At 41.1% G+C, this 27,618-nt stretch overlaps 1 protein-coding gene across 2 annotated transcripts in view; it reads left to right on the top strand.

The window, feature by feature from the left end:
• Positions 1 to 27,618, top strand: part of LOC100355797 (snake venom 5'-nucleotidase) — a 106,940-nt gene that overhangs the window by 31,780 nt on the left and 47,542 nt on the right. For both annotated transcript variants that reach the window (XM_008262266.3, XM_051853734.2), the window contains one exon: positions 26,099 to 26,679. In XM_008262266.3, the coding sequence (XP_008260488.3) occupies positions 26,099 to 26,679 (581 nt within the window). The remainder of the gene's footprint in view (positions 1 to 26,098; positions 26,680 to 27,618) is intronic.

The raw sequence follows: 27,618 nt of genomic DNA, 5'->3' as shown, positions 1-27,618 counted from the left end.
TCTGATGTATATCATAGTTCTCATCTAGTTTAGAAGAAAGACTATAGTACAATAAGTAAATAAACATTTTTAGATGTTAAATCTAATCATATTTAGGTTTTGTTCTTACCACACACAAACGCAAAAGATAGTAGAAGGGTTCTTCCAAAATTCATGGAAAGTGGGTATTATAAAAATATTGGGCCGGCGCCGCGGCTCACTAGGCTAATCCTCCGCCTTGTGGCACCAGCACGCCGGGTTCTAGTCCCGGTCGGGGCACCGGATTCTGTCCCGGTTGCCTCTCTTCCAGGCCAGCTCTCTGCTGTGGCCAGGGAGTGCAGTGGAGGATGGCCCAAGTGCTTGGGCCCTGCACCCCATGGGAGACCAGGATAAGTACCTGGCTCCTGCCATCGGATCAGCGCGGTGTGCCGGCCGCAGTGCGCCGGCAGTGGCGGCCATTGGAGGGTGAACCAACGGCAAAAGGAAGACCTTTGTCTCTCTCTCTCTCTTACTGTCCACTCTGCCTGTCAAAAAAAAAAATATTGTGTATCAATTAAAAAAATATTTGCAACAAAATAAACTCAGGTTCCATGAACTGTTTGAAGTTTCATTATATGTGAGATAATACATATTTTAACTAAATTTTATGCCTAATTAAAATTTTATTTTTAGTAATTTATAAATCAGAATGATAGCACATGGTTTATGGTATACAGTATGATATTTTGAAATGTGCATACGAACAATGTGGAATTAAATTAACCAATTAACATGTTCATGTCCAAATCAGTTATCATTTTTTCTTTTTTCATTATTTTAAAAAATGATACATTTTATTTAAATAAACTTGTGGGCCATTTGTAAGTCTTCTTTTGGGAAGTGTCTGTTGACTTTGACATTTTTGGTTATTTATTTTCTTGTTATTGAGTTGTTTGAGTTCATTACATATGTTGGAGTTTAGTCTCTTATGAGACTATGGTATATTTCATTTTTTTTTTTTTGGACAGGCAGAATGGACCGTGAGAGAGAGAGACAGAGAGAAAGGTCTTCCTTTTGCCGTTGGTTCACCCTCCAATGGCCGCCGCAGCCAGTGCTCTGCAGCCGGCGCACCGCGCTGATCCGATGGCAGGAGCCAGGTACTTATCCTGGTCTCCCATGGGGTGCAGGGCCCAAGCACTTGGGCCATCCTCCACTGCCTTCCCTGGCCACAGCAGAGAGCTGGCCTGGAAGAGGGGCAACCGGGACAGAATCCGGCGCCCCGACTGGGACTAGAACCCGGTGTGCCAGTGCCGCAAGGTGGAGGATTAGCCTAGTGAGCCGCGGCGCGGGCCGGTATATTTCATTTTTTTAAAAAAAGATCTATGTATGTATTTGAGAGGCAGAGTCACAGAGAAGGAGAGAGAGAGAAAGGTCTCCCATCTGCTGGTTCACTCCCCAGATGGCCGCAATGGCTGGAGGTGGACGATCTGAAGTCAGGAGCCAGGAGGCTTCTCCGGGTCTCCCACACAGTGCAGAGGCTCAAGCGCCTGGATCATCTTCTACTGCTTCCCCAGGCCGTAACAGAGGGCTGGATCAAAAGAGGATACAAAATGTCCAGATGGGATGCTGGTGCCACAAGCATAGGCCTAGCCTACTGCACCACAGCACCAGCTCTAGTGGTGCATTTCAAATTCACTCAGTTATTTTAAAGCATAATATATTATTATTGACTGTAGTCACACTTCTGTGTACTATGTCTCAAAACTTTCCTCCTGTTCACCTGAAATCATGTACTCTTTGCCCCTACATTCTCCATTACCTCACTCCCATCTGTGCCCCAGCTTCTTGTAACTATTATTCTACTGCCTGCTTCTATGAATTCAACTTTTTAAGATTCTTTGTGTAAGTGAGGTCATGTGATATTTTTCTTTCTGTACCTGGCTTATTTTCCTTAGCATGATGTCATTTATGTTCATCCATGTTATCTTAAATGATGGAATATAATTATTTTTAAATCTGTATATTAGTCTGTTTATGTATACTGCTCTTTCTTCAACTGTTTATACATTAATGGACATATAGATTGAGTCTATATCTTAAGCTATTGGGACTATAACAAAATAGCTGAAGCAGGCTGTTTATAAAGAAAAGAGTTTTACTTAGTTTACATTTCTAGAGGTACGAGGGCATGGAACTGGCATCAGTGAAGCTCTGGTGAGGACCTCACGGTGGATGCCAGCAGCATATACCAGAAGGGAGAGATCAAATCTTGAAACAGGGAACTGAAAGCAGTACAAAATTCTGGCTTGCTCTGATAACAACTCTCTCACAAGAGCGTAGGGGTTCCACAAGAACTATCATAATCCCTTCTGAAGGGAGCTCCCACATGACCTGAGGACCTTCCACTAGGCCTCATCTCTTAAAGACTCCACATCCTCCTCCAATACTGTCATCTCAGGAACCGCACTTCTAATGTATGAGCCATTGTGGGGACAAATGCTATCAAAACCACAGCGGTAAATAATGCTGTAGTAAACACAAGTACAGATATTATTTTTAAAATATTGATTTCAATTCATTTGGGTATATTCTCAGAAGTTAGATATTGGATCTTGTGGTAGTTCTATTTTTATTTTTTAATTAGAGAGGGAGAGAGAGAGAGAGAGAGATTGAGAGATTGAGAGAGTAAGCAGTCCATATACTGGTTTGCTACTCAAATGCTGGTAAAGTCTGGGGCTGGGCCAGGAGCTGGGACACAATCCTGGTCTCCCCCATAGGTGGCAGGAGCCCAGTAACTTGAGCCATCACTATTGCTTCCTAGGGTCTTCATTGTCAGGAAGCTAGAGTTAGAAACCGGAGCTGGAATTGAATCTAGCTACCCCAGTGTGGGTCAGAGGCATCTCAACAGGCGAAAGACCTGCTCCTGTTAGTTTTTTGAAGAAGCTCCATACTGTTTCTCATAATAGCTGTATAAGAATACATTGCTACCAAGAGTATGCAGGGGTTTACTTTTTTCCCTAACTTTGCCAGTTGTTGTTATCCTTCATCTTTTCAAAAAGCCATTCAGCAGTTGTGAGCTGATCTCATTGTATTTGCATTTCCCTGAGGATTAGTGAGAAGCATTTTTTCAGGAACTTGTGGGCCATTTGTAAGTCTTCTTTAGGGAAGTGTCTGTGTCCTTTGACATTTTTAGTTATTTATTTTCTTGTTATAGAGTTGTTTTGGGTTCCTTATATATTTTGGAGCTTAGTCCCTTATCAGACTATGGTTTATCATAAGGGAAAAAACTTTTCTCCTGGTCACATGGTTGTCACCTTCATTTGTTTATTTTGCTATGCAATGCTTTTAAGGTCCGTGCAATCCTATCTATTTGTCTATTTTTGCTTTGGATGTTTAAGCTTTTTGGGGCATATTAATTAAAAAATCATTGCCTAAACATATGCTACGAAGCTTTTCCTGTATCTTTTCTTCTAGTAGTTTTATAGTTTCAGGTTTTATGCTTAATTCTTTATTCTGAGTTGATTTTTGCATATGGTATAGACAGGAGTGTAATTTCATTTTTCTGATGTAGATAAACAGCTTTTCCAGCACCATTTATTGAAGACAGTGTCCACTTCCTATTGTGTATTCTGGACACTTTTTTTTAAAGATTTATTTATTTATTTGAAAGGCAGAGTTACAGAGAATCAGAGGCAAAGAGAGAAAGGTCTTCCATTTGCTGGTTCACTCATCAAATAGTCACAACAGCTAGAGCTGGGCTAATCTGAAGCCAGGAGCCAGGAGCTTCTTCTGGGTCTCCCACGTGGGTGCAGGGGCCCAAGGACTTGCGCCATCTTCTGCTGCTTTCCCAGGCCATAGCAGAGAGCTGGATCAGAAGTGGAGGAGCCAGGGCTTGAACCAGCACCCACAAGGGATACTGGCATTGTGAGCAGTGGCTTTATCCACTATGCCACAGAGCCAGTCCTCTTGGTACTTCTGTCAAAACACATCGCCGTGGGCAGGTGTTGGGGCTCAGTGGGTTAAAATGCTGTTTGGGACCCTCACCTCCCATATCAGAGTGTCCGAGTTGTGGTTACTCTGCTTCCTGTCCAGCTCTCTGGTAATGTACCTAGGAAGTAGCAGATGATGGCTCAAGTACTGTGTCCTTGCTACCTATGTGAGAATCCCAGGTAGAGAGATCCTAGCTCCTGGATTCAGCCTGCCTTAGCTCTACTTCTTGCAACCATTTAGGGTGTGAACCAATGGATAGAATATGTTTTTCTCTTTCTCTCTTACTTTGCCTTTCAAATAAATATTTTAAAAAAATCAATTGGCCATGAATGCATGAATTTATAGCAGGCATGGGGCAACTTTCCCCCCCCCCCCCCCCCGCCCCATGGAGCATTTGGATATTTGTAACATCATTCATGGCCAGGCAGAAATATCAACTTAAAAATTAGCCTGTTGTGGATTTATTGAATTTTGGGTCCTGCCTGTAGTTGCCTTGGCAGGGCCAGACTAAATCATTTCTTGGGCCTTATATACCTTGAGGGCCAGGTGTTCCCCACCATTGATTTATGGACTTTTCATCCTGTTTCTTTGGTAAATGAGTCACTGTTTTTCTGCTAGTTTCATGCTGTTTTGATTACAGTGCTTTATGATATATTTTTGAAGTCATGCAGTATGATTTTTTGAGCTTTGTTCTCATGATTGTTGTAACTTGTGTTTGCTTCTGGTTGCATATGAGTTTTAAGATTTTTCCCTATTTAAGATTTTCCCTATCGTGAAAAGACATTGGATTTTGACAGATACTTTTTTCTGCATTTAATGAGATGATCTATGATTTTCAACCATTATTTTATTAAAATGGTGAATGTTATTTATTGAATTGCATAACTGAACCATTCTTACAACCCAGGAGTAAATCCTACTTGATGATTAATTCTTTCAAAGTGTTGTTGCATTCAGTTGGTTAATATTTTGTCAAGGATTTTTGTCATCTATGCTCGTGAGGGATATTGGCCTGTACTTTTCTCTTCTTGTAATATCATATTCTGATTTTGTTATAAGGATAATGCTGATATCGCAAGAAAAGTTTGAAATTATTTCCACTTCTTCAATTTTTTTGGAAGACTTTGAAAAGATTGCTATTAGATTTTTAAAAATTATTTTCATACAACTCAACTATAAGTCATCAGGTCCAGAGAGTTTTATTGATAGGAGAATTTATAGATTTTATAGATTTTTATAGATTACTTATTTCAAATGTAGAGCGAGAGAGCAAAAGAGCAAGAAGGAGACAAAGATCTTCCATTTGTTGGCTTAATCCCCCAGTGGCTGCAGTAGCTAGGGCTGGGCCAGGCCGAAACCAGGAGTTAGGAACTGCATTCAGGTCTCCCACAGTACTTGGGCTATCTTCTCCCTTCTCAGGTGCATTAGCAGGGAGGGAGCTGGATTGGAAGTGGAGCAGCAGGGACGCAAACTGGCACTTTGATATACGGTGCTGGCATCACAGTGGCAGCTTAACCTGCTGCTCACAACCCTGGGCCTGATGGGAAACATTTTATTATTGATTCAGTATCCTTACTCAATATTAATCTGTTTAGATTTTCTATTTCTGGGGCTGGGTTTATGGTGCAGCAGATTCAGCTGTCACTTGCAATGCTAGTGTCTAGGAATTTATCTGTTTTTCTCTAGGTTATCCAATCTTTGGAATATAATTGTTCATGATAGTTTCTTATAATTCTTTGTATTTCTGTGGTATCAATTGTACTTTCTCTACTGTCATTTTTGGCTTTTCTCTTAGTCTTTTTTTTCTTAGTTAATCTAGCTAAGGATTTATTAATTTTGCTTGTTTAAAAAAAACCTTTTAGTTGCATTGATTTTTTTCTAATGTTTTCCTAATTTCCATTTTAGTTAATTCTGCGCTGGTCATTATTATTTCCTTTCTTGTACTAACTTTGGTTTTAGTTTGTTCTTTTTCTAGTTCCTTGAGGTATAATGTTAGACAGTTTAAGTTATTTTTTGATGTGTTTATTGTTAGATATTTCCCTCTTAGAACTGATTTTTTGCTGTACCCCATAGTTTTGATATGCTGTGCTTCCATTTTCAAAATTTTTTTAAATTTACTTTTTGATTTCTTATGTAACCCATTTTTTAGGAACATGTTTAATTTGAATTTTCTAAGATTTTTCCTGTTGTTAATTTCTAGTTTCATACCACTGTGATCTGAAAAGATAGCTGATATGATTTTAATACTCTTAAATTTGACTCATTTTGATGCATATGTTAATTAGTTTATTTCTTTTTTTTTAACTTTTATTTAATGAATATAAATTTCCAAAGTACGATTTATGGATTACAATGGCTTCCCCCCCATACTGTCCCTCCCACCCACAACCCTCCCCTTTCCCACTCCCTGTCCCCTTTCATTCACATCAAGATTCATTTTTGATTATCTTAATATACAGAAGATCAGCTTAGTATACATTAAGTAAGGATTTCAACAGTTTGCTCCCACACAGAAACATAAAGTGAAAAATAATAGATGATTTTTTTTTTAATGATGATGAAATCAGATCAGACCTATTGTCATGTTTAATCCCAGTGAGAGTCAAGTTGGGAGTTGATAATTTCTTTTTTTTTTTTTTTACAGAGGATCAATTTAGTATGCATTAAGTAAAGATTTCAACAGTTTGCACCCCCATAGAAACACAAAGTGAAATATATTGTTTGAGTACTTGTTATAGTATTAAATCTCAATGTACAACACATTAAGGACAGAGATCCTACATGAGGAGTAAGTGCACAGTGACTCCTGTTGTTGACTTTACCAATTGACACTCCTGTCTATGGCATCAGTAATCTCCCTATGCTCCAGTCATGAGTTTCCAAGGCTATGGAAGCCTTTTGAGTTCTCCGATTCTTATCTTGTTTAGACAAGGTCATAGTCAAAGTGGAGGTTCTCTCCTCCCTTCAGAGAAAGGTACCTCCTTCTTTGAAGACCTGTTCTTTCCACTGGGATCTCACTCAGAGAGATCTTTTGCCAGAGTGTCTTGGCTTTCCATGCCTGAAATACTCTCATGGGCTTTTCAGCCGGATCCGAATGCCTTTAGGGCTGATTCTGAGGCCAGAGTGCTGTTTAGGACATCTGCCATTCTATGAGTCTGCTGAGTATCTCACTTCCCATGTTGGATCACTCTCCCCTTTATTTATTCTATCGGTTAGTGTTAGCAGGTACTAGACTTGTTTATGTGCTCCCTTTGACTCTTAGTCCTTTCATTATGATCAATTGTGAACTGAAATTGATCACTTGGAATAGTGAGATGGCATTGGTACATTCCACCTTGATGGGATTGAATTGGAATCCCCTGGTATGTTTCTAACTCTACCATTTGGGGCAAGTCAGCTTGAGCATGTCCCAAATTATACATCTCTTCCCTCTCTTATTCCCACTCTTATGTTTAACAGGGATCACATTTCAGTTAATTTTCAACACTTAAGAATAACTGTGTATTAATTACAGAATTAAACCAGTCATATTAAGTAGAACAGACAAAAAAAACTACTAAGAGGGATAATGTATTAAGTTGTTCATTAACAGTCAGGGCAATGCTGATCAAGTCACCGTTTCCCATAGTGTCCATTTCACTTCAACAGGTTTCCTTTTTGGTGTTCAGTCAGTTGTCACCGATCAGGGAGAACATATGGTATTTGTCCCTTTGGGACTGGCTTATTTCACTCAGCATGATGTGTTCCAGATTCCTCCATTTTGTTGCAAATGACTGGATTTCGTTGTTTCTTACTGCGGTATAATATTCTAAAGAGTACATATCCCATAATTTCTTTATCCAGTCTACCGTTGATGGGCATTTAGGTTGGTTCCAGGTCTTAGCTATTGTGAATTGTGCTGCAGTAAACATTAGGGTGCAGACTGCTTTTTTGTTTGCCAATTTAAATTCCTTTGGGTAAATTCCAAGGAGTGGGATGGCTGGGTCGAATGGTAGGGTTATATTCAGGTTTCTGAGGAATCTCCAGACTGACTTCCATAGTGGCTTCACCAGTCTGCATTCCCACCAACAGTGGGTTAGTGTCACTTTTTCCCCACATCCTCGCCAGCATCTGTTGTTGGTAGATTTCTGCATGTGACCCATTCTAACCGGGGTGAGGTGAAACCTCATTGTGGTTTTGATTTGCATTTCCCTGATTGCTAATGACCTTGAACATTTTTTCATGTGCCTGTTGGCCATTTGGATTTCCTCTTTTGAAAAATGTCTATTGAGGTCCTTGGCCCATCTCTTAAGTGGGTTGTTAGTTTTGTTTTTGTGGAGTTTCTTGATCTCTTTGTAGATTATGGTTATTAACCCTTTATCTGTTGCATAGTTTGCAGATATTTTTTCCCATTCTGTCGGTTGTCTCTTCACTCTCCTGACTGTTTCTTTTGCAGTACAGAAACTTCTCAATTTGATGCAATCCCAATAGTTGATTTTGGCTTTGACTGCCTGTGCCTCCCGGGTCTTTTCCAGAAATTCTTTGCCTGTGCCAATATCTTGAAGGGTTTCTCCAATGTTCTCTAGTAACTTGATGGTGTCAGGTTGTAGATTTAGGTCTTTAATCCATATTGAGTGGATTTTTGTGTAAGGTGTAAGGTAGGGGTCTTGCTTCATGCTTCTGCAGGTGGAAATCCAGTTTTCCCAGCACCATTTATTGAATAGACTGTCCTTGCTCCAGGAATTAGTTTTAGATCCTTGATCAAATATAAGTTGGCTGTAGATGTTTGGGTTGATTTCTGGTGTTTCAATTCTGTTCCATTGGTCTATCCATCTGTTTCTGTACCAGTACCATGCTGTTTTGATTACAACTGCCCTGTAGTATGTCCTGAAATCTGGTATTGTGATGCCTCCGGCTTTGTTTTTGTTGTACAAGATTGCTTTAGCTATTCGAGGTCTCCTGTGTCTCCATATAAATTTCAGCACCATTTTTTCCAGATCTGAGAAGAAGGTCTTTGGTAGTTTGATTGGTATTGCATTGAATTTATAAATTGCTTTTGGGAGAATGGACATTTTGATGATATTGATTCTTCCAATCCATGAGCATGGAAGATTTTTCCATTTCTTGGTATCCTCTTCTATTTCTTTCTTCAAGGTTTTGTAATTTTCATCGTAGAGATCTTTAACGTCCTTGGTTAAGTTTATTCCAAGGTATTTGATTGTTTTTGTAGCTATTGTGAATGGGATTGATCTTAGAAGTTCTTCCTCAGCCATGGCATTGCCTGTGTATACAAAGGCTGTTGATTTTTGTGCATTGATTTTATTTCCTGCCACTTTGCCAAAATCTTCTATGAGTTCCAATAATCTCTTAGTAGAGTTCTTTGGGTCCCCTAAATAAAGAATCATATCATCTCCAAAGAGGGATAGTTTGAGTTTTTCCTTCTCAATTTGTATCCCTTTAATTTCTTTTTCTTGCGTAATAGGTCTGGCTAGAACCTCCAGAACTATATTGAATAGCAGTGGTGAGAGTGGACATCCCTGTCTGGTACCAGATCTCAGTGGAAATGCTTCCAACTTTTCCCCATTCAATAGGATGTTGGCTGTGGGTTTTTCATAGATTGCTTTGATTGTATTGAGGAATGTTCCTTCCAAACCCAGTTTGCTTAGAGTTTTCATCATGAACGGGTGTTGTATTTTATCAAATGCTTTCTCGGCATCTATTGAGATAATCATATGGTTTTTCTTCTGCAGTCTGTTAATGTGGTGTATCACATTGATTGTCTTGCGCACATTAAACCATCCCTGCATACCAGGGACAAATCCCACTTGGTCTGGGTGGATGATCTTTCTTTTTTTTTAAAAGGTTTTATTTATTTATTTGAGAGGTAGAGTTACAGATAGAGAGATAGGTCTTCCATCCACTTGTTCACTCTCCAAATGGCCCCAATGGCTGGATCTGGGCCCATCTGAAGCCCAGAGCCAGGAGCTTCTTCCAGATCCCCATGTGGTTGCAGGGGTCTACGCGCTTGAGCCATCTTCCACTGCCTTCCCAGGCCATCAGCAAGGAGCTGGATTGGAAGAGGGAGCATCTGGGACACGAACCAGCACCCATGTGGGATGCTGGTGCTGCAGACAGAGTCTTAACCTATTACGCCTCTGTGGGGAGCAACTCGGACTATACTAAGTTACTGGAATTAAGACTTATTCTATGCATCTGCTTTCCCACAATATGGCGCTGAGAAGGGAAACAGCTTCTACACAGCTGCCTCCAGTTCAACCAATAAACTGTAGGACCTACTCCTGATTGGAGGAGAGCAGCGTACTCGGCGTGTGGGTAGCAGAGTTGGGATTGGTGGAAGAGGACTATAAAGGAGGAGAGAGACAACATGCACCAGAAACATCTGAGGGAACATCTATCTGAAGGAACACCTGTGCAGCCCCCGAGAGAGCCGGCCGGCGGTGTGCCACTCCCCTGCGGAAGTGGGGAAAGTGGCCAGGGGGAACCGCCCTTCCACGGAGGTGGAAGGGACGGCAGCCAACCCGAGAAGAACCAGCAGCAAACCCGGGGAGGGCCGAGCAGACAAGAGAACAGCGCAGGGTCCTGTGTCGTTCCTCCACGAAGACGGGGAGCGACATAATGGTGCCGTGACTCGGATATGAAGCCTAGGCAGGGTTTAGTGTCATTCCTCCATGAAGAGGGAGAGCGACATAATGGTGCCGTGACTCGGATAGGAAACTTAGGAGGGAAGAAATGGGAAGTGGAAAAATACCGGAGAGAGAGACTAGCAAAGAGCCTAGGGAAAAGCCGGACAGAAAAGGTGCCGGAAGAAGCTATTGAAAGCCTAGGCATAGACTCGGATATGGACTTTGGGAAAGAAGTTAGGATTTAAAGTGAAAGCAAGAAGAAACTTAGACTCAGATACGGACTGCAGGTTGAAAATGAAAGTGAAACCTATAAGAAACTTAGACTTGGATACAGACTCTGGGGAGAGGCCAGGAGAAATGAGGGAGGAATATTGTTGGAAGAAAACTTAGGGAAACATACCGGGTAGAGAAAAATGTTAGGGAGGATGAAGCCGCGAGTGCAGGCTGAAGCGGAGACGTAAGCTATCTTGGGATTCTTCAAGTCAGCCCGGGGAGCAAAAGGCGAAAATCTGGAACCAGAGGCAGAGACGTGGGCCGCCAGGTTGGAATTCGCCAGGTTAGTCTGGGGAACTTGGACTGAATGCCGGTGGCGGAAACGTGAGCTACGCTGTGTGATTCGCGGAAGCCGCTGCATGCAGAGAGAGCACGGGGCGTGAATAGATAGGGAACGCAGGGCTGGCGCGAAGGCCGTGGTGCGGGCGCGAAGTGCGTGGAGACCGCGGAGCGCGCGAAGCTGAGCCGCACAGAGCCGGGAGCCCGCCGCAGGGCGGGCGCCTGGAAGCCGCGCAGATGAGAGAAGCGAGGGCTGAAGTGGCGCAAAGCTGGGAAGCCGCCGCGGGGCGGCGAGGCGCCGAGAAGCAGCCTCAGGGCGGGCGCCGGGAAACCGCGGGGATAAGAGAAATACAAGTTTAGAAGTAAAATGAGAGAAATAGGAATGCTGGCAAACAGAAGTAAAATAGGAGAAATAGGAATGCCCAGAGGTAGAGAAATAGGGAAAAATAAGGCCTCCCCACAACACGGCAATGAGAGAGCTTGGATTCGGTCTGCCTGATTAGTAAGACGATAAGCACCTGTAGGCGGCTGCAGGTCACCGAAGACAGGCACGAATCAACATCAATAAGTCTCCCCACAATACGGCAATGAGAAGGCTTGGATTCGGTTTGCCTGATTGGTAGGGCTTGTAAGCACCTGTGGGAACTCTAGCAAGCAGAGCAGAGCGTGTGCCGCGGGGCACCGAAGACAGGCGCATATCAACGCCAAAAATAAAAAGAAAGGGGGATCTGTGGGGAACAACTTGGACTAGACTAAGTTACTGGAATTAAGACTTATTCTATGCATCTGCTTTCCCACAATATGGCGCTGAGAAGGGAAACAGCTTCTACACAGCTGCCTCCAGTTCAACCAATAAACTGTAGGACCTACTCCTGATTGGAGGAGAGCAGCGTACTCGGCGTGTGGGCAGCCGAGTTAGGATTGGCGGAGGAGGACTATAAAGGAGGAGAGAGACAACATGCACCAGGAACATCTGAGGGAACATCTATCTGAAGGAACACCTGTGCAGCCCCCGAGAGAGCCGGCCAGCGGTGTGCCGCTCCCCTGCGGAAGTGGGGAAAGTGGCCAGGGGGAACTGCCCTTCCACGGAGGTGGAAGGCACGGCAGCCAACCCGGGAAGAACCAGCAGCAAACCCGGGGAGGGCCGAGCAGACAAGAGAACAGCGCAGGGTCCTGTGTCGTTCCTCCACGAAGACGGGGAGCGACATAATGGTGCTGTGACTCGGATATGAAGCCTAGGCAGGGTTTAGTGTCATTCCTCCATGAAGAGGGGGAGCGACAGCCACAGTACTGGTGCCTAATTAGTTCATTTAAATCATTCTGCAGTGTCTACACATCTCAGCAAAACCTGTTGGACATGATACATACATATACTTTGTGCCAAACAGAAAAAAAGACAACTGAATTTTGAAGATGATCAAATAGAGGTATCCAGTGTTTCCTTGCTCCTCCAGAGAAGAACCAAACAACCAATGAACATCTACATTTTGAGGTGATTATTTGAGGGAAAACACTAGAACTCATCAAGGGAGATGTAGGGATCTATAGGACCCAGAGACCTGGGGTGGCATCATAGAGAGGAACAATGCCAGCTGGCAACCAGAACACTGGCAGTGTGTCTGAAAGTAATCCTTGTTGCAGGGGAAAGCATAGACAAGAGGCTCAGCAGTGTACATCTGCATGGATATCTTATGCTGGCTAGCATCTCTGCAGGAGTGGTCCAGAGTCATCACAGGCTTCGAGCTCAGTAAGGGCAGTGCCTAGAGTATACACTGCAGCCTTACTTCAGAGAAGGAACTCACATCGTCTCTCCCCAGACCTCCGCAGCATTGACTAAGGCAACGTGATGCCATCTTGAGAAAAGTCGCTGTCAGAATGCATATTGAGCTGCAGGGTGATCTCCCCTATGAACATGGATAGGAAAATTCCCAGCAAAATACTAGTAACTTGAATTTAATAGCACATCAAAAAGATCATCTACCATACAAAGATGGTTCAGTAAACACAAATTAATAGACATAGTATATCATAGGAACAGAATGAAAGATAAAAATCATATAGTCATCTAAACAGATGCAGAAAAACTTTTTGACATCCATTCACTGTTAACACCCTAAATGGGTATAGAAGGAACATACCTCAGTACAATAATGGCTATATAAGAAAAACCCGCAGCCTGAATGGGGAAAATATGAAAGCATCTCCTCTATAATCTGGAACTAGATAAGGTATCCATTCCATCACTGTTATTCAATATGATATTGAAAGTCTTAACTAGAGAAATTATGTAATAGAAAGAAATGGAAGTATACAAATAATAAACGAGAAAATCAATTATTCCTATTTGCAGATGATTATTCTATACCTAGAAAAATGTAAAGACTTCATCAAGAGACTGTTAGATAAGAAAACTGAATTCAGTAAAGTTGCTTTATTAAAATCTACATATGAAAATCAGTACTATTGTTTCAACCAATAAAGAGCTCCCTGAAAAATCATAAAGGCAGTCTCATTCACAGTAACTGCTGAAATTAACATGTAGGAATAATTTTAACTAAGGGCATGAAAGACTACCATGACGAAAATGATAAAACATTGATGAAATAAACTTAGAAAATGGAAAGACCGTCCATGTTCATGAATTGGAAGAATTAATATTATTAAAATGTCTGTACTACACAAAACAATTTACAGATTCAGTTTGATCTCCATGAAAATACCAAAAGTCCCCAAACAACCAAACAATGTCGAGCAAAAAGAACAAAGCCGGAGGTGGGTGTTGTGGTGCAATGGTTTAAGCCTCTGCTGTGGTACCAACATCCCGTATCAGAGTGCCAGTTTAAACCCTGGCTATTTTGCTTCCAGTCCAGCATGTTCTGATGTTCCTGAGAAGGCAGTGGAAGGTGGCCCAAGAGCTTGGATCCCTGCCACACATGTGGGAGACAGGATGGAGTTTCTGGCCGCTGGCTTCAGCCTGGCCCAGACCTGGCTTTTGTGACCATTTGGGGGAGTGAACCTGCTGATGTAAGATCCCTCCCTCCCTCCCTCCCTCTCTCCCTCCCTCTCCCCCTCTCCTCCTCTATCCCTCTCCCCCCACCTTCTGATTTTAAGACAAACTTCTGAGCTATAGTTATCAAAACAGCATGGTACTGGCATGAAAACAGACTCATAGACATCCCAGATCTTATCTACAGTCAACGGATTCTTGACAAAAGCTCCCAAAACATATATAGTGGAGAAGACACAACCTTTTCAATACATGGTGCTGGGAAAATTAGATTTCCAAATGCAGAAGACTTTAACTTGATCCCTACCTCTTGGTTTATTAAAAAATCAACTCAAAATGGATAAAAGACATAAATGTAAGACCTGGAACAATCAAATGACTGAGAAAACATAGAGGAAATATTCTGTAAACACTAACTAGTACAGGCCACAGTTTTATGGATTATTATGATTATTGTAAATGCTGTTGAAAGGGAAATCTTATACACTGGTGGTGGGAATATAAAGTAGTATAGCCATTATGGTGAATAGTATTGAGGTTCCTCAAAGAACTGAAAATGGATTTACCATGTGCTCTAGGTATCCCACTTATGGGTAAATATCAATATATCAAAGGGATACTGTATTCCCATGGTTATTGCTACACTGTTCACAATAGGTAAGATATAGAACCAATTTAGATATATACCAACAGATTAATGGATAGGTTAAATGTGGTATATATACACAGAATAGAGAGGTCTCTGGTTTTGGAAATGAAGCAAAATGAGCTGGACTCTTTCCCCAGAGCAATACAATAAGCCAGCGACTTCCCAAACTAGGTTCAAGGTTTCCAGGGCTATGGAGTTCCCCAGCAGTAATTCAAGGGTGATCTTTCAGCTCTTGTTGTACGGAGCCATCTTGAAACCTCACACATCCAGGGTCCTGTGAAACAGCTGCTTCCATCAGTTCCACAGACCGCCCTGTGAAATACTGGGAGACCTTACTCTCCTTCCCATGGCCCCAGGAACAACTTGGGTGGCATGTTTTGAGCAATTCAGTCTGCAGAGGTCCCCAGGAAACAGGAAGCCTGGCATAACTTCCTGTTCTTTTTGAAGCAACTGGGTGATTCTTCCAAAATACCCTTTGTACAGCAAGCAGCCAGACAGCTATGGAGCAGCTGAGCCCACAGGGAGAAACTCTACCTCCCTGCCCATCCTCCTTTGGCCTGAAGAGTCAGTAGAGCAGCCCACTCTCAAGATTGGTCCATAGAATCCTTGTGAAGCAGATGTGGAGCCTTGCCCACAACCCTTGGCCCCAAGAAGCAGCTTGGCAGACCTCCCTGACCAGGTCAGTCCCTGGAGGCCCTCTGAAGTTACCCATGTGGGTCTGAGACACAAAAAGGCATCACTCCACACACACACAAACCTTGGTACCAGGCACACTGCTGCACTTACCTGGACCTATAGGATTGGTCCCGCCTTAATGTGACCCAAAGTAACTGACATGTGCCCTGCATCCACAGCCATGTTGCACTGAACTCAGAGCTGCCAGCAAACCTGCCCCACTGAAAGGTGCTGTATTTCAGTTGGTGGGGAAATCACAAGCCCTGCAGCCTAGGTTATTGGGATAACCACAGCCATTCCTAATGTTGATTACAGCAGGAGAAATTACATAGCCACTATCCTAAAGTGTCCACCTGGAACCAAAGCCAGCACCATATAACCAACATTTTATGATGCCTCAGTGCCTCACCAGCAGAAAGTCTTTTGCTATGGAAACTACCCTAAAAATTGATAGAAATAACTAACTACTAACTCACAAGTGCACAAGAACCAGTATAGGGGCACAAGAAGAATGAAAAAATATGGTTACATGGTGTCTGCAAAGGATTGCAACTATTTAGCAATGGAAATTGATGAATTGTATGACAGAGACTTTAAGGATAATGATTTGTGAGGAGAAAAATGATATGCAAGAGAATATAGACATTATTCAATGATATGAAGAAGATAGTTCATGATATGAATGAGAAATTCACTTAGAGAATAGAGTTCATAAAAAGGAACCAATTAAAAATCTTGGGACTAATGAACTCAATAAATTAAATGTAAAATATAGTTGGAAGCCTGAACAGAATTCAGCAGGCAGAAGAAAGAATTTCTGTGCTTGAATAGAAGTCTTTTGACCAGTCAATAGCACCTGCCACCCAAAGTTAAGGAAACCCTCAGGAGTTAAGTGAGCAAACATTTACAATGTGGATTTTCCAGATGAAGAGAAAGTAAAAGGCTAGGAAACTTATTAAGAGAAATAGTTGCTGAAAACTTCACAAATCTTTGGAAAGATATGGACATCCAGGTTCTGGTAACCCCAAAAGACTCAATAAATTTGGACAAAAATGATTGCTTATGAGTCATGTTATAGTAAAACTCTCCAAATATACAAGACAAAGAGAGAACTTTAAAACAGGAGAAAGTGTCAAGTAACTTTTTTTTTTGACAGGTAGAATTAGTGAGAGAGAGAGAGAGAGAGAGAGAGACAGAGAGAAAGGTCTTCCTTCCGTTGGTTCACTCTCCAAATGGCTGCTACGGCCAGCACTGCACCGATCTGAAGCCAGGAGCCAGGTACTTCCTCCTGGTCTTCCATGCAGGTGCAGGTGCAGGTGCCCAAGCACTTGGGCCATCCTCCACTGCCTTCCCGGGCCACAGCAGAGAGCTGGACTGGAAGAGGAGCAACCGGGATTAGAACCCGACACCCATATGAGATGCCGGCGCCGCAGGTGGAGGATTGACCGAGTGAGCCACAGCGCCAGCCCTCAAGTAACTTTTATAAGAGAATCCCCATGAGATTAATGGCAGACTTTTTGGCTGAAATCTTCCAAGCCAGGAGAAAATGGGATGAAATATTCAAAAGCTCTGCCAGAAAAATAAAATGTCAGCAAAGCTATCCATCAGAATTGCAGAAAGAAAGGTTTTCCATAACTTGGAAAAAATGAAGGAATTCATCACCACCAGACTTGTACTTCAGAGAATGTTTAAGGGAGTCCTTAAAACACATGAAAGTATAAATATCAGCAGTAGAGCAGATACACAAAAGATAAAAATTAATTATTCATATTTTAGTTTCACACTTCTTGAATTTGATTTGTTATATATGTGGGGAGCAACTCGGACTAGACTGTTACTCGAATTAAGACTTATTCTATGCATCTGCTTTCCCACAATATGGCGCTGGGAGAGGAGGAAACAGCTTTTACACAGCTGCCTCCAGTTCAACCAATAAACTGTAGGACCTGCTCCTGATTGGAGGAGAGCAGCGTACTCGGTGTGTGGGTAACAGAGTTGGGATTGGTGGAAGAGGACTATAAAGGAGGAGAGAGACAACATGCACCAGAAACATCTGAGGGAACATCTATCTGAAGGAACACCTGTGCAGCCCCCGAGAGAGCCGGCCGGCGGTGTGCCGCTCCCCCGCGGAAGTGGGGAAAGTGGCAGGGGGAACCGCCCTTTCATGGAGGTGGAAGGGATGGTAGCCAACCCGGGAAGGACCAGTAGCCAACCCGGGAAGAACCAGCAGCAAACCCGGGGAGGGCCGAGCAGACAAAAGAACAGCGCAGGGTCCTGTGTCGTTCCTCCACGAAGAGGGGGAGCGACATAATGGTGCCGTGACTCGGATATGAAGCCTAGGCAGGGTTTAGTGTCGTTCTTCCACGAAGAGAGGGAGCGACATATATATTTAGTTAGGAGTTTTTCACCTGTATTAGGACTATCATTGTATATTTTTTTTCTTGTTCTCATTAGGTTTTGAAGTCAGGGTTATGTTATTTTCTCTTTTTTCAAGATTTATTTATTTATGTGAAATGCAGAGTTATCGCGCGAGAGATTTAAAGACAGAGGAAGAGAGAGAGGGAAAGATCTTCCATCCCTTGGTTCACTCCCTAACAGGCTGCAACAGCTAATGCTGGGTTAGGCCTAAGCCAGGAGGCTGGCAGTCTGTCCAGGTCTCCCACGTGGGTGCAGGAATCCAATAACTTAGGCCATGTGGTCATGCTTTCTCAGGTGCATTAGCAGGAAACTGGGTTGGAAGTAGAGCCTATATGGGATGCCTGCAAAGCAGGCATGGGCTTAACTTGCTGCACCGGAATGCCAGCTTAGTTTCTTAAAGTGAGTTGCAAAGCATTTGCTCTTTTGTTTTCTGAAAAGACATTTTATTGTACTATTATTTATTCTTTAAATGTTTAGTAAAATTTACCACTGAAACCATGTGGGCCTTTTGTTAACTCTGGAGGAATTTAAAATGAGTTTAGGGGTACATATTTGGGTCAGTGGTTGATACTAGCTGGGACATGCACAGCCCATAGCAGAATACCTGAATTTGAGTTCTGGACTCTGCTTTTGATTCCAGCTTCTCATTGATGTTCACTCTGGGAGACAGCAGGCTCAGTAGTTGAGTACTGCCACCCATGTGGGAGACCTGGATTGAATTCCAGGCTCCTGACTCTAGCGTGGCCCAGCCCCACCTACTGCAGGCATGTGGGGAGTGAAACAACAGATGGAAGAATGATTCCTGTTTGTCTCTTTGCCTTTGAGATAAATGAAGATTTAAAAAAAATTAAATGGAAGTTAACCGACTCTGGAACTTGTTATTCATTAAAATACATTTTCATTTCTTAAATACATCTGGGGTTATTCAGTTTTTTTCTTTCCATGTCAGTTTTACAAATTGGTATTTCTGAAGAAATATGAGCATTTTACATATATTTCCAAAGTTGTCAGCAAAAATTGTTTTTAACATCATTTAGAATATTAAAAATAGAGCTGTCCTGTGGTTCACAATCCCTCTGGTGAGTATAAATCCAAAGGAAATAAAATCAGTTTGTTCAAAAGACATTTGAAGTCCCATCCATGTTTATTGGAACTCTATCCACAGAGGCTAATATATGGAATCAACCTAAATGTTCATCAGTAGGGGAATGGATAAACATTGTACAAATACATAAGGAATACTTTTCAGTATTTTTAAATTTGAAACTGTCATATGATTGAACCCACTGTAAAATAAGCCAGGCACAGAGAGACGATATGCTGCTTGATCACAGATCTCATTTGTGGACTCCAAGACAATTGGTTTTTAGAATATTATTAGAGGTCAGGAAGGAGAGGCAGGTGGAGGAAATAGGGAGAAGGAAGTAAATGGGTACAATGTTATAGTTAGGTAGGAGAAACAAATTCTGATACTGTGTTCTGAAGAAATATGAGCATTTTAAGTCAGTGGATACATTAATAATAATGTACATTTCACAGTATTTAGAAAAGAGAACTTTTAGTATTCTTAACTCAGAGAAATGATGAATGGTCGAAGTGATGGTGTGCTAATTAATTTGATCATAACTCAATGTGTATATATCAAAACATCACATTGCAGTCCATAAAATGTGGAATAGTGTTTCAATCAAAATTTTAAAGAGAGAATAAATTCCTGTTACAAAGTGGAATTCACTTAGGAGCCTCTGACTCCTGGAAGAAGATTGTATTTATTTATTTATTTTTGTCTCATATATTTTACTTTTTAAAAAAAATTTTATTTAAGATATACAAATTTCATGTATACAGATTTAGGAACATAGTGATACTTCCCACCCTACCCTCCATCCTGCCCATGTTCCCACTTGTCCTCCTCCTTCTTCAGTTCTCTCAATTTTTACAGTGATCTACTTTTAGATTACTTTACACTCATAAAATTAACCCTTCACTAAGAGTTCAACAAATAGTAAGAAGAAGAAAAGAAAAAAAAAAAAAACAACACTGTCCAGAGCTGTAAACAATCATGGAAGCTCAAAATGTCAATTTCACTCTTATACATTACATTTTGGTACTCTATTAATTACCAGAGATTAGGGAAAACATATGGTATTTGTCTTTTTGGTACTGGCTTATTTCACTAAGTATAATGGTGTCCAGTTGCATACATTTTGTTGCAAAAAAACAGGATTTCATTTTTTTTTACAGCTAAGTAGTATATAATTTTCTTATCCAATCATCAGTTGAAGGACATAGCACTTTGTTGGTGTAGGGTAGCTGGGGTGAATTTCAGTAAAGTACTGAAAAAATAAGCTAGATGAACTAGCTTAAGCATTCATATCATTTTTATTTTCCTTTTTTTTTTTTTGCTAGAAACAGGAGATTTAGGTAAACATTTCCGAAGACCCCAAAGTAGTTTATAGAAGACATCACTATCACAAGATGTTTTGTGTATAAAAGGTTGTACTTTCCATGAATTTGCAAAACTCTCTGTAGTAGATAGCTTTTATTTGGAGATTCAGACTGATTTTTTACTTTGAATGAGTTCAGGAGTTACGGTTTTTTTTTTCTATTAAAATGGCAGAATGACATTATTTGACATTGTAAAAGATTTCCCTTGATGCTGTGGTGAAGATAGTCTGTAGGAAGCAAGCATAGAAGCAGGGAAACTGTTTAACAGGTTATTACAATAATCAAGAAAAGAGGCCGAAGTGCTTAGAGTAGGAGTGATAGGGCATGGAAAGATTGTTTGTATTTTTGGCATGCATAGTCAGATCTGCTAGCAAACAGGTTTAGGGCCTTAAATGTTCAAAGAAGTCAAGAACAAAACATAAGTTTCCACCCTGTCTTTATTATTCTACTTACAGGAAGTCTTGAAGTTGAGTAGTGTCAGTCTTCAGACTTCGTTTTTTCTCTTCAATTTTTTGTGTATCTCCTGGGTCTTTTGCTTGTCCTTATATATTTTAGAATGGACTTCCTGGTATCCACAAACCTCCCCTCCCCTCCTCTTCCCTTCCCTCTCCTTCCCTCCCCTCCCCTCCCCTTCCCTCCCCTTCCCTCCCCTTCCCTCCCCTCCCCTTCCTTTTTTATTTTAAAGATTTATTTATTTATTTGAAAGGTTGAGTTACAGAGAGAGAGAGAGAGAGAGAGAGAGAGAGAGAGAGAGAAAGAGAAAGTGTTTCATCTGCTGGTTCACTCCCCAAGTGGCCAGAACAGCCAGGGCTGGGCCAGACTGAAGCCAGGAGCCAGGAGCTTCATTCAGGTCTCCCATGTGGGTTCAGGAGCCCAAGCACTTAGTCCATCTTCTGCTACTTTCCCAGGCTGATTAGTAGGGAGTTGGATCAGAAATGGAATGCACTTAGTCCATCTTCTGCTACTTTCCCAGGCAGATTAGTAGGGAGTTGGATCAGAAATGGAATGCCCAGGACTTGAATTGGTGCCCATATGGGATGCCAGAGTCCTAGATAGTGGCTTCACTAGCTATGCCATAGCACCAGCCCCTCTTTTTATCATTTTAATCAGGGTTTTGTAGTTTTCTGCACATGAGGAGACTTCAAAATGTTTGTGGAAAATGAAATTAATAAGATTAGAGGCCTGTGCCACGGCTCACTAGGCTAATCCTCCGCCTGTGGCGCCGGCACTCCAGTTTCTAGTCCCGGTTGGGGTGCCAGATTCTGTCCCGGTTGCTCCTTTTCCAGTCCAGCTCTCTGCTGTGGCCCGGGAAGGCCATGGAGGATGGCCCAAGTGCTTGGGCTACACATGGAAGACCAGAAGGAAGCACCTGGCTCCTGGCTTTGGATTGGTGCAGGGTGCCGGCTGTAGCAGCCATTTGGGGAGTGAACCAACAGAAGGGAGACCTTTCTCTCTGTCTCTCTCTCTCTCACTGTCTAACTCTGCCTGTCGAAAACAAACAAACAAAAAGATTAGCTTTGGGGCTGGTGTTGGGCTGGCATTGTGGCATACCTGGTTAAGCTCTGCTTAACTGCTTAACTCTGATTTGAGTCCCGGGGGCTCTGCTTCTGATCCAGCTCCTTTCTAATGTGCCTGGGAAAGCAGTGGAAGATGGCCCAAATCACTGGGACCCTGCGCCCATGTGGGAGACCTGGAGGAAGCTCCTGGCTCCTGTCTTCAGCCCAGCCCCGCCCTAGCTGTTGCAGCATTTGAGGAGTGAACCAGCAGATGGTAGACACTTCTCTCTGTATCTCCCCCTGCCTCTTTCTCTGACTTTCAAATAAATAAATTTTAAAAAGATCTGCTTATTTTTCTGCAAAAAATTTTGAAATCCATGAATTTTTTCATAACATGCATTTTTTTAAAAAATATTTTTATTTTATTTTATTTGAAAAGCAGAGTTACAGAAGAAGGGGGTGGAGAGGAGGAGGGAGGGAGGGAGGGAGGACAAGAGAGAGAGAGAGAGAGATTGAGATTGAGATTGAGATTGAGATTGAGATTGATTCTCCATCTGCTGGTTCACTCCCCAGATGGCCACAACTGCAGGGATGGGGCCAGGCTGAAGCCAGGAGACAGGAGCCTCGTTCAGTTCTCCCACGTGGGTGAAGAATCCAAGCGCTTGGGCCATCCTCTGCTGCTTTCCTGGATGTACTAGCAGGGAGTTGGATTAGAAGTGGAGTAGCTGAGATAAAACTGCCATTACAGGCAGCAACTTCACCCACTAAGCGCTGGCCCCACAACATGCATTTATGGAAGCTTTTTGAACATTTCTCTCATAGAGATCATGTACATGTTTTGTTAGGTTTATACCTAAGTATTTCATTTCAGGTGTGTTAATATAACTAGATTTTTGTTTTTAATTTCAAATTTCAGTTGTTCATTGCTGATTTATGAGAAAGTGATTGACTTTTGCAAATTAATGTTATATCCAGAACTCTTGTTATAATCACTTATTCTAATATATCTTCATAAGAGTTGTGAACATCAAAAATGTTATTGTAGATAATTGTAAATAATTCTTAAGCTACTACATATTGAGTATTCTCCATCCAGAATGCTTGAGAACAGAAGTGTTTTGGATTTTGGATTATTGTGCAATGATATTTGCATATACATAATGAAGTATGTTGGGCACGGACCCAAGTGTAAACACAGAACTCAGTTATGTGGCATATACATGTTATATTCATAGCCTGAAAGTATTTTATAATATTTTGGTTGTGTTTAAATTTTTAAATTTATTTGTTAGATAGTAAGAGAGTGAGAGTGCTCCCATCTATTTGTTCATTCCTGAAATGCTCACAATTGCCAGAGATGGGCTAAGATCCTAGAAGTTGGAAGCCAGGAGTGCAATTCAGTTCTCCTCCATGGGTGGTAAGAACCCAATCACATGAGCCATTGCCTGCTGCCCCCAGCAAAATCGCATTAGAAGGAAGCTGGAGTTATAGGTGCCAGAGCAGGTATTAGACCCAGGCATTTTGATGCAGAACCTGGGAGTTCAAACACCCACCACCCCTGTAGCTAGGTTTTGACTGCAGTTCATCATATGAGTTCGTGTGTAGCATTTTTTACTTACGATGTTACATCAGTGCTCAAAAATTTTCAGATTTTGGGGATAGCATTGTGGTATAGTGGGTAAAGCTGCCTCCTGCAGTGCCAGCATCCCATATGGTGCCAGTTTGAGTCCTGGCTGCTCCACTTCTAATCCAGCTCTCCGCTAATGGCCTGGGAAAGTGGTAGAAGATGGTCCAAGTGCATGAGTCTGTACCCATGTGAGAGACCCAGAAGAAGCTCCAGGCTCCTGGGTTTGGATCGACCGAGCTTTGGCCGTTACAGCCATTTGTGGAGTGAACCAGTGGATGAAAAGCCTCTCTTTCTCTCTCTCTCTGCCTCTGCCTCTCTGTAACTGCCTCTCAAATAAATGAATAAGTAAGTAAGTAAGTAAGTAAATAGATCTTTTTTAATCAGGTTTTTGGATTAAAGATGCTGAGTCTGTGCCTCATTATACCTAATGGCTCCCCTGAAAGAATTCTCCCAAGGAGTGCTGAAGGAGAGAGATATCAGAAGTGTTGGTGATAAAAGTGTTAAGCTTATTTAACAACCTACTGGTGTAAAAAGGAAAATATAACTCATGAATATCTATGATTTTAAAAAAGTACAGATGGGTTGAAATCACTTGTCAACACATTTTTCAGAAAGATTGAAAATAATTTACATCTGATCTCCCCCTGAATAGTTGATTTTATATATCATTCTGATTAATTTTAAAATGCATATAGCTTTTTACCATATTGTTCAAACATCTACTTTATGTAAATCTGATGACATAAAAATATAAATCAATAGAAAATTGATATTATTGGAACAGTAGTTTCATTTACAAAGGCATCTACCCCAGGATTAATTTTATTAGTAATTTATACTAATTACTGATTTATATTAATCCAAAAAAAGCACTGATTTTGATCTTCAAAATGACAATTTAATCTCTTAAGAAGCACAATTCAGGCTGTTGGTATGGCTCAGCTGGTTAAGCCACCGTTTGTGATGTTGGCATTCCATATTGGATTGCTTGTTTGAGTCCAGGCTGCTTAATTTCTGAGCCAGTTCTCTGCTACTGTGCCTGGGAAGGCAGCAGAAGATGGCCAAGTGCTTGGGCCTCTCCCACATGTATGGGAGATCAGGATAGAGTTCTTGGCTCCTGGCTTTAGCCTAGCCCAGACCTGGCTATTCCAGCCATTTGAGGAGTGAAGCAGTAAATGGAAGCTATGTCTCTCCTCCTCTCTTTGTCACTTTGCCTTTCAAACAAGTAAATAAATAACTATATGATTAAATCAATGAATTTTTTTTTAGAAAAGCATAACTTTTTCAGAAAACACAGTAGGACTATGTTAGGCTTTCTCTTTACTTTTTAAAAAATATTTGTTTGTTTATTTATTGATTTGAAAGGTAGAGCTACAGAGAGGGAGGCAGGGAGAGACAGAGAGGGAGACAAAAAGATCTTCTATCCCTTGGTTCACTTCCCAAATGACTGTAATGGCCAGGTCTGGGCCAGGCCAAAGACAAGAGCCAGGAACTTCTTCCAGGTCTCCCACATGGGTGCAAGCACCTGGGCCATTCTCTCTTGCCTTCCCAGGCATATTAAGCAGGGAGCTGGATTAGAGATGGAGCAGCCAGGACTTGAACCAGCACCCATATGGGATGCTGGAGCCTCAGGCAGTAACTTAACCCACTACATGACAATACCAGCCCACAGTTTTTTTAAGAACATTATTTCAGTTAAAAGTGATCCCTGTTAAATATAAGAGTGGGAATAAGAGAGGGAAGAGATGTATAGTTTGGCACATGCTCACTTGGACTTATCCCTAATGGTAGAGCTAGAAATGTGCCAGGGGATTCTAATTCAATCCCATCAAGGTGGCATGTACCAATACCATCTTACTTGTTAAAGTGATCAGTTTAAGTTCATAATTGATCAAAAAGATAGTATTGTCAAAGGGATTACATAAATAAGACCAGTGTCTGCAAATAATAATTGATAGAATTAAAAAGGAGAGAACGATCCTACATGGGAAGCAGGATACACAGCAGACTCATAGAATGACAAATGCCCGAAACAGCACTCTGGCCTCAGAATCAGCACTTAAGGCATTCAGATCTGGCCAAAAAGCCCATGAGAGTTTCTCAGGCATGGAAAGCCAAGACACTGTGGCAAAAAACAAAAACAAAAACCTAAATGAAAGATCTCTGTGAGATCCCAGCAGAAAGAACGGGCCATCAAAGAAGGCAGTAACTTTCTCTGAAGGGAGAACTTCCACTTTGAATATGACCTTGTCTAAACAAGATCAGAGTTAAGAATAAAGGTAGGACTCTGTATTACAGGGGTCAGTGTGCCTATACTCACCAAAAATAATCTTCAAATTAGCATGTCATTGATCTAGGATTCATTATATCATTGGATTTCCCCTATTTCATAAGGCTTTCCATGCTACTGAAGAATTTCTTTGCATATACAGTGTTACCTGGATTGCAAAGAGGAATTCTATAGAATAAAGGCTTCTATGAGTTTTATAATTTGTAAGTACAAGTTGAGATGATTAAATGTAGTGTGTGAAAAAATGCATGATCTTCTCATGTAGTCTTTTATAAATAGAAATCTCCACTATTTTGAAAAATACAGAAGTTAAATCTGAAAATGGGATAACATTGTGAAATAAATTTAAACTTTTTTTTTTTTAGGAAACCATGAGTTTGATTTTGGTGTGGATGTTTTGGAAGAATACATCAAACAGATGCATTTTACATGGTTACTCAGTAATGTCTATGACAGATTTACTTCTGAACCTCTTGGACATGGTGCAGTAAAAAAAATAGTGACTTGGAACAATATGAAAATAGGGCTAATGGGGTTAGTTGAAGAAGATTGGCTAGATACTTTGGCTACAGTTAATAAATCAAATGTAAACTATAAAGATTATGTTGAAGTTGCTAATGAAACGGCAGTAGAACTGAAAGAAGAAGGAGCAGATCTTGTTATTGCAATAACTCATATGAAATGGGGAAATGATACAAGGCTTGCCCAAACAGCAGAAGGGGTCAATTTGATTCTAGGAGGCCATGACCACGATTATGGAATCAGGAAGGTGAATGAAACCTGGATTGTCAAAAGTGGATCTGATTTTAAATACCTGACAAAAATAAATATAAGACACTTTGATGCATCTTTCCAATATGTATTTGAGAAAGTGGAAATTTTTAGTTATTTGGAAGAAGATTCATATATTAAAGCAATAGTAAAAGATTTTACTCAAAACATACAGGTAGGTGAATATTTTTATGTTACTAAGTACAGACTAATCACATGAATATTATACAGTACTGCTACAAAATAGTATAACAAACAATGAAAATGGTCATTCCAAGAAATTAATGCTAGTTTTTCTTTATTTTAATGTTAATATTCAATTTACATTTTATTTTGGCTATATAAGTAGGTAATAGTATTTGACACCTACTTTAATATTTGGACTTAATATTTTAACTGTCATGAAAGTATTTTTAGTATTCAAATTCTGTAATAATTTCTTCCTTTAATAAAGAGATTACTACTAAAATTTATGAAGCACTGGGTTACAAAAAGAACAGGTGAATTTTATATTAGTTTGTAATGAAAAGGCATTTCCTGCCTTCTCTCCTTATAACTACTGTGGATGTTTTAGTGGTTTGTAATCAAGTCACTTAAACTTTCATATGCATTTGAATCTTTAAGGCTTATCTTTTTTTTTTCTGGGCTCCATGGAAAAAATAGAGTACCCTTGGGGTGTGTGTGTGTGTGTGTGTGTATTTGTTTTACGTGTGTTACATTTGCAAGAGCTAATGGAAAATACAAGCCAGGGTCTGTTTACATCCATGTATGCATTGCCTCATATAACTTGTGTTACCTGAATAGTTCCAAGGCTATAGATCTCCGTTCTGATTTTGCTTTAAGCATTAATGGAGGCATTAAGTTGGGGTGAACTTGATACCAGAAAAATTAAATGTTTTAATTACAGTTTTCTGGCTCTGAAAGGTAGATGGGAACTCCTAAAATTTATGGTAACTTGGCTCCTTCATTTTGGCTATGAAATGTAAAAGTGATTATTAGGATATGTAGGAAAGATCTCTGTGAGATCCCAGCAGAAAGAAGGGGCCATCGAAGAAGGAGGTGCCTTTCTCTGAAGGGAAGAGAGACCTTCCACTTTGACTATGGCCTTGTCTAA

Source organism: Oryctolagus cuniculus, chromosome 14 (assembly GCF_964237555.1).
Source record: "Oryctolagus cuniculus chromosome 14, mOryCun1.1, whole genome shotgun sequence".
Taxonomy (NCBI): Eukaryota; Metazoa; Chordata; class Mammalia; order Lagomorpha; family Leporidae; genus Oryctolagus; species Oryctolagus cuniculus.
The sequence above is the reverse complement of the archived record's forward strand: the minus strand, read 5'-3'. Positions and strand labels throughout refer to the sequence as shown.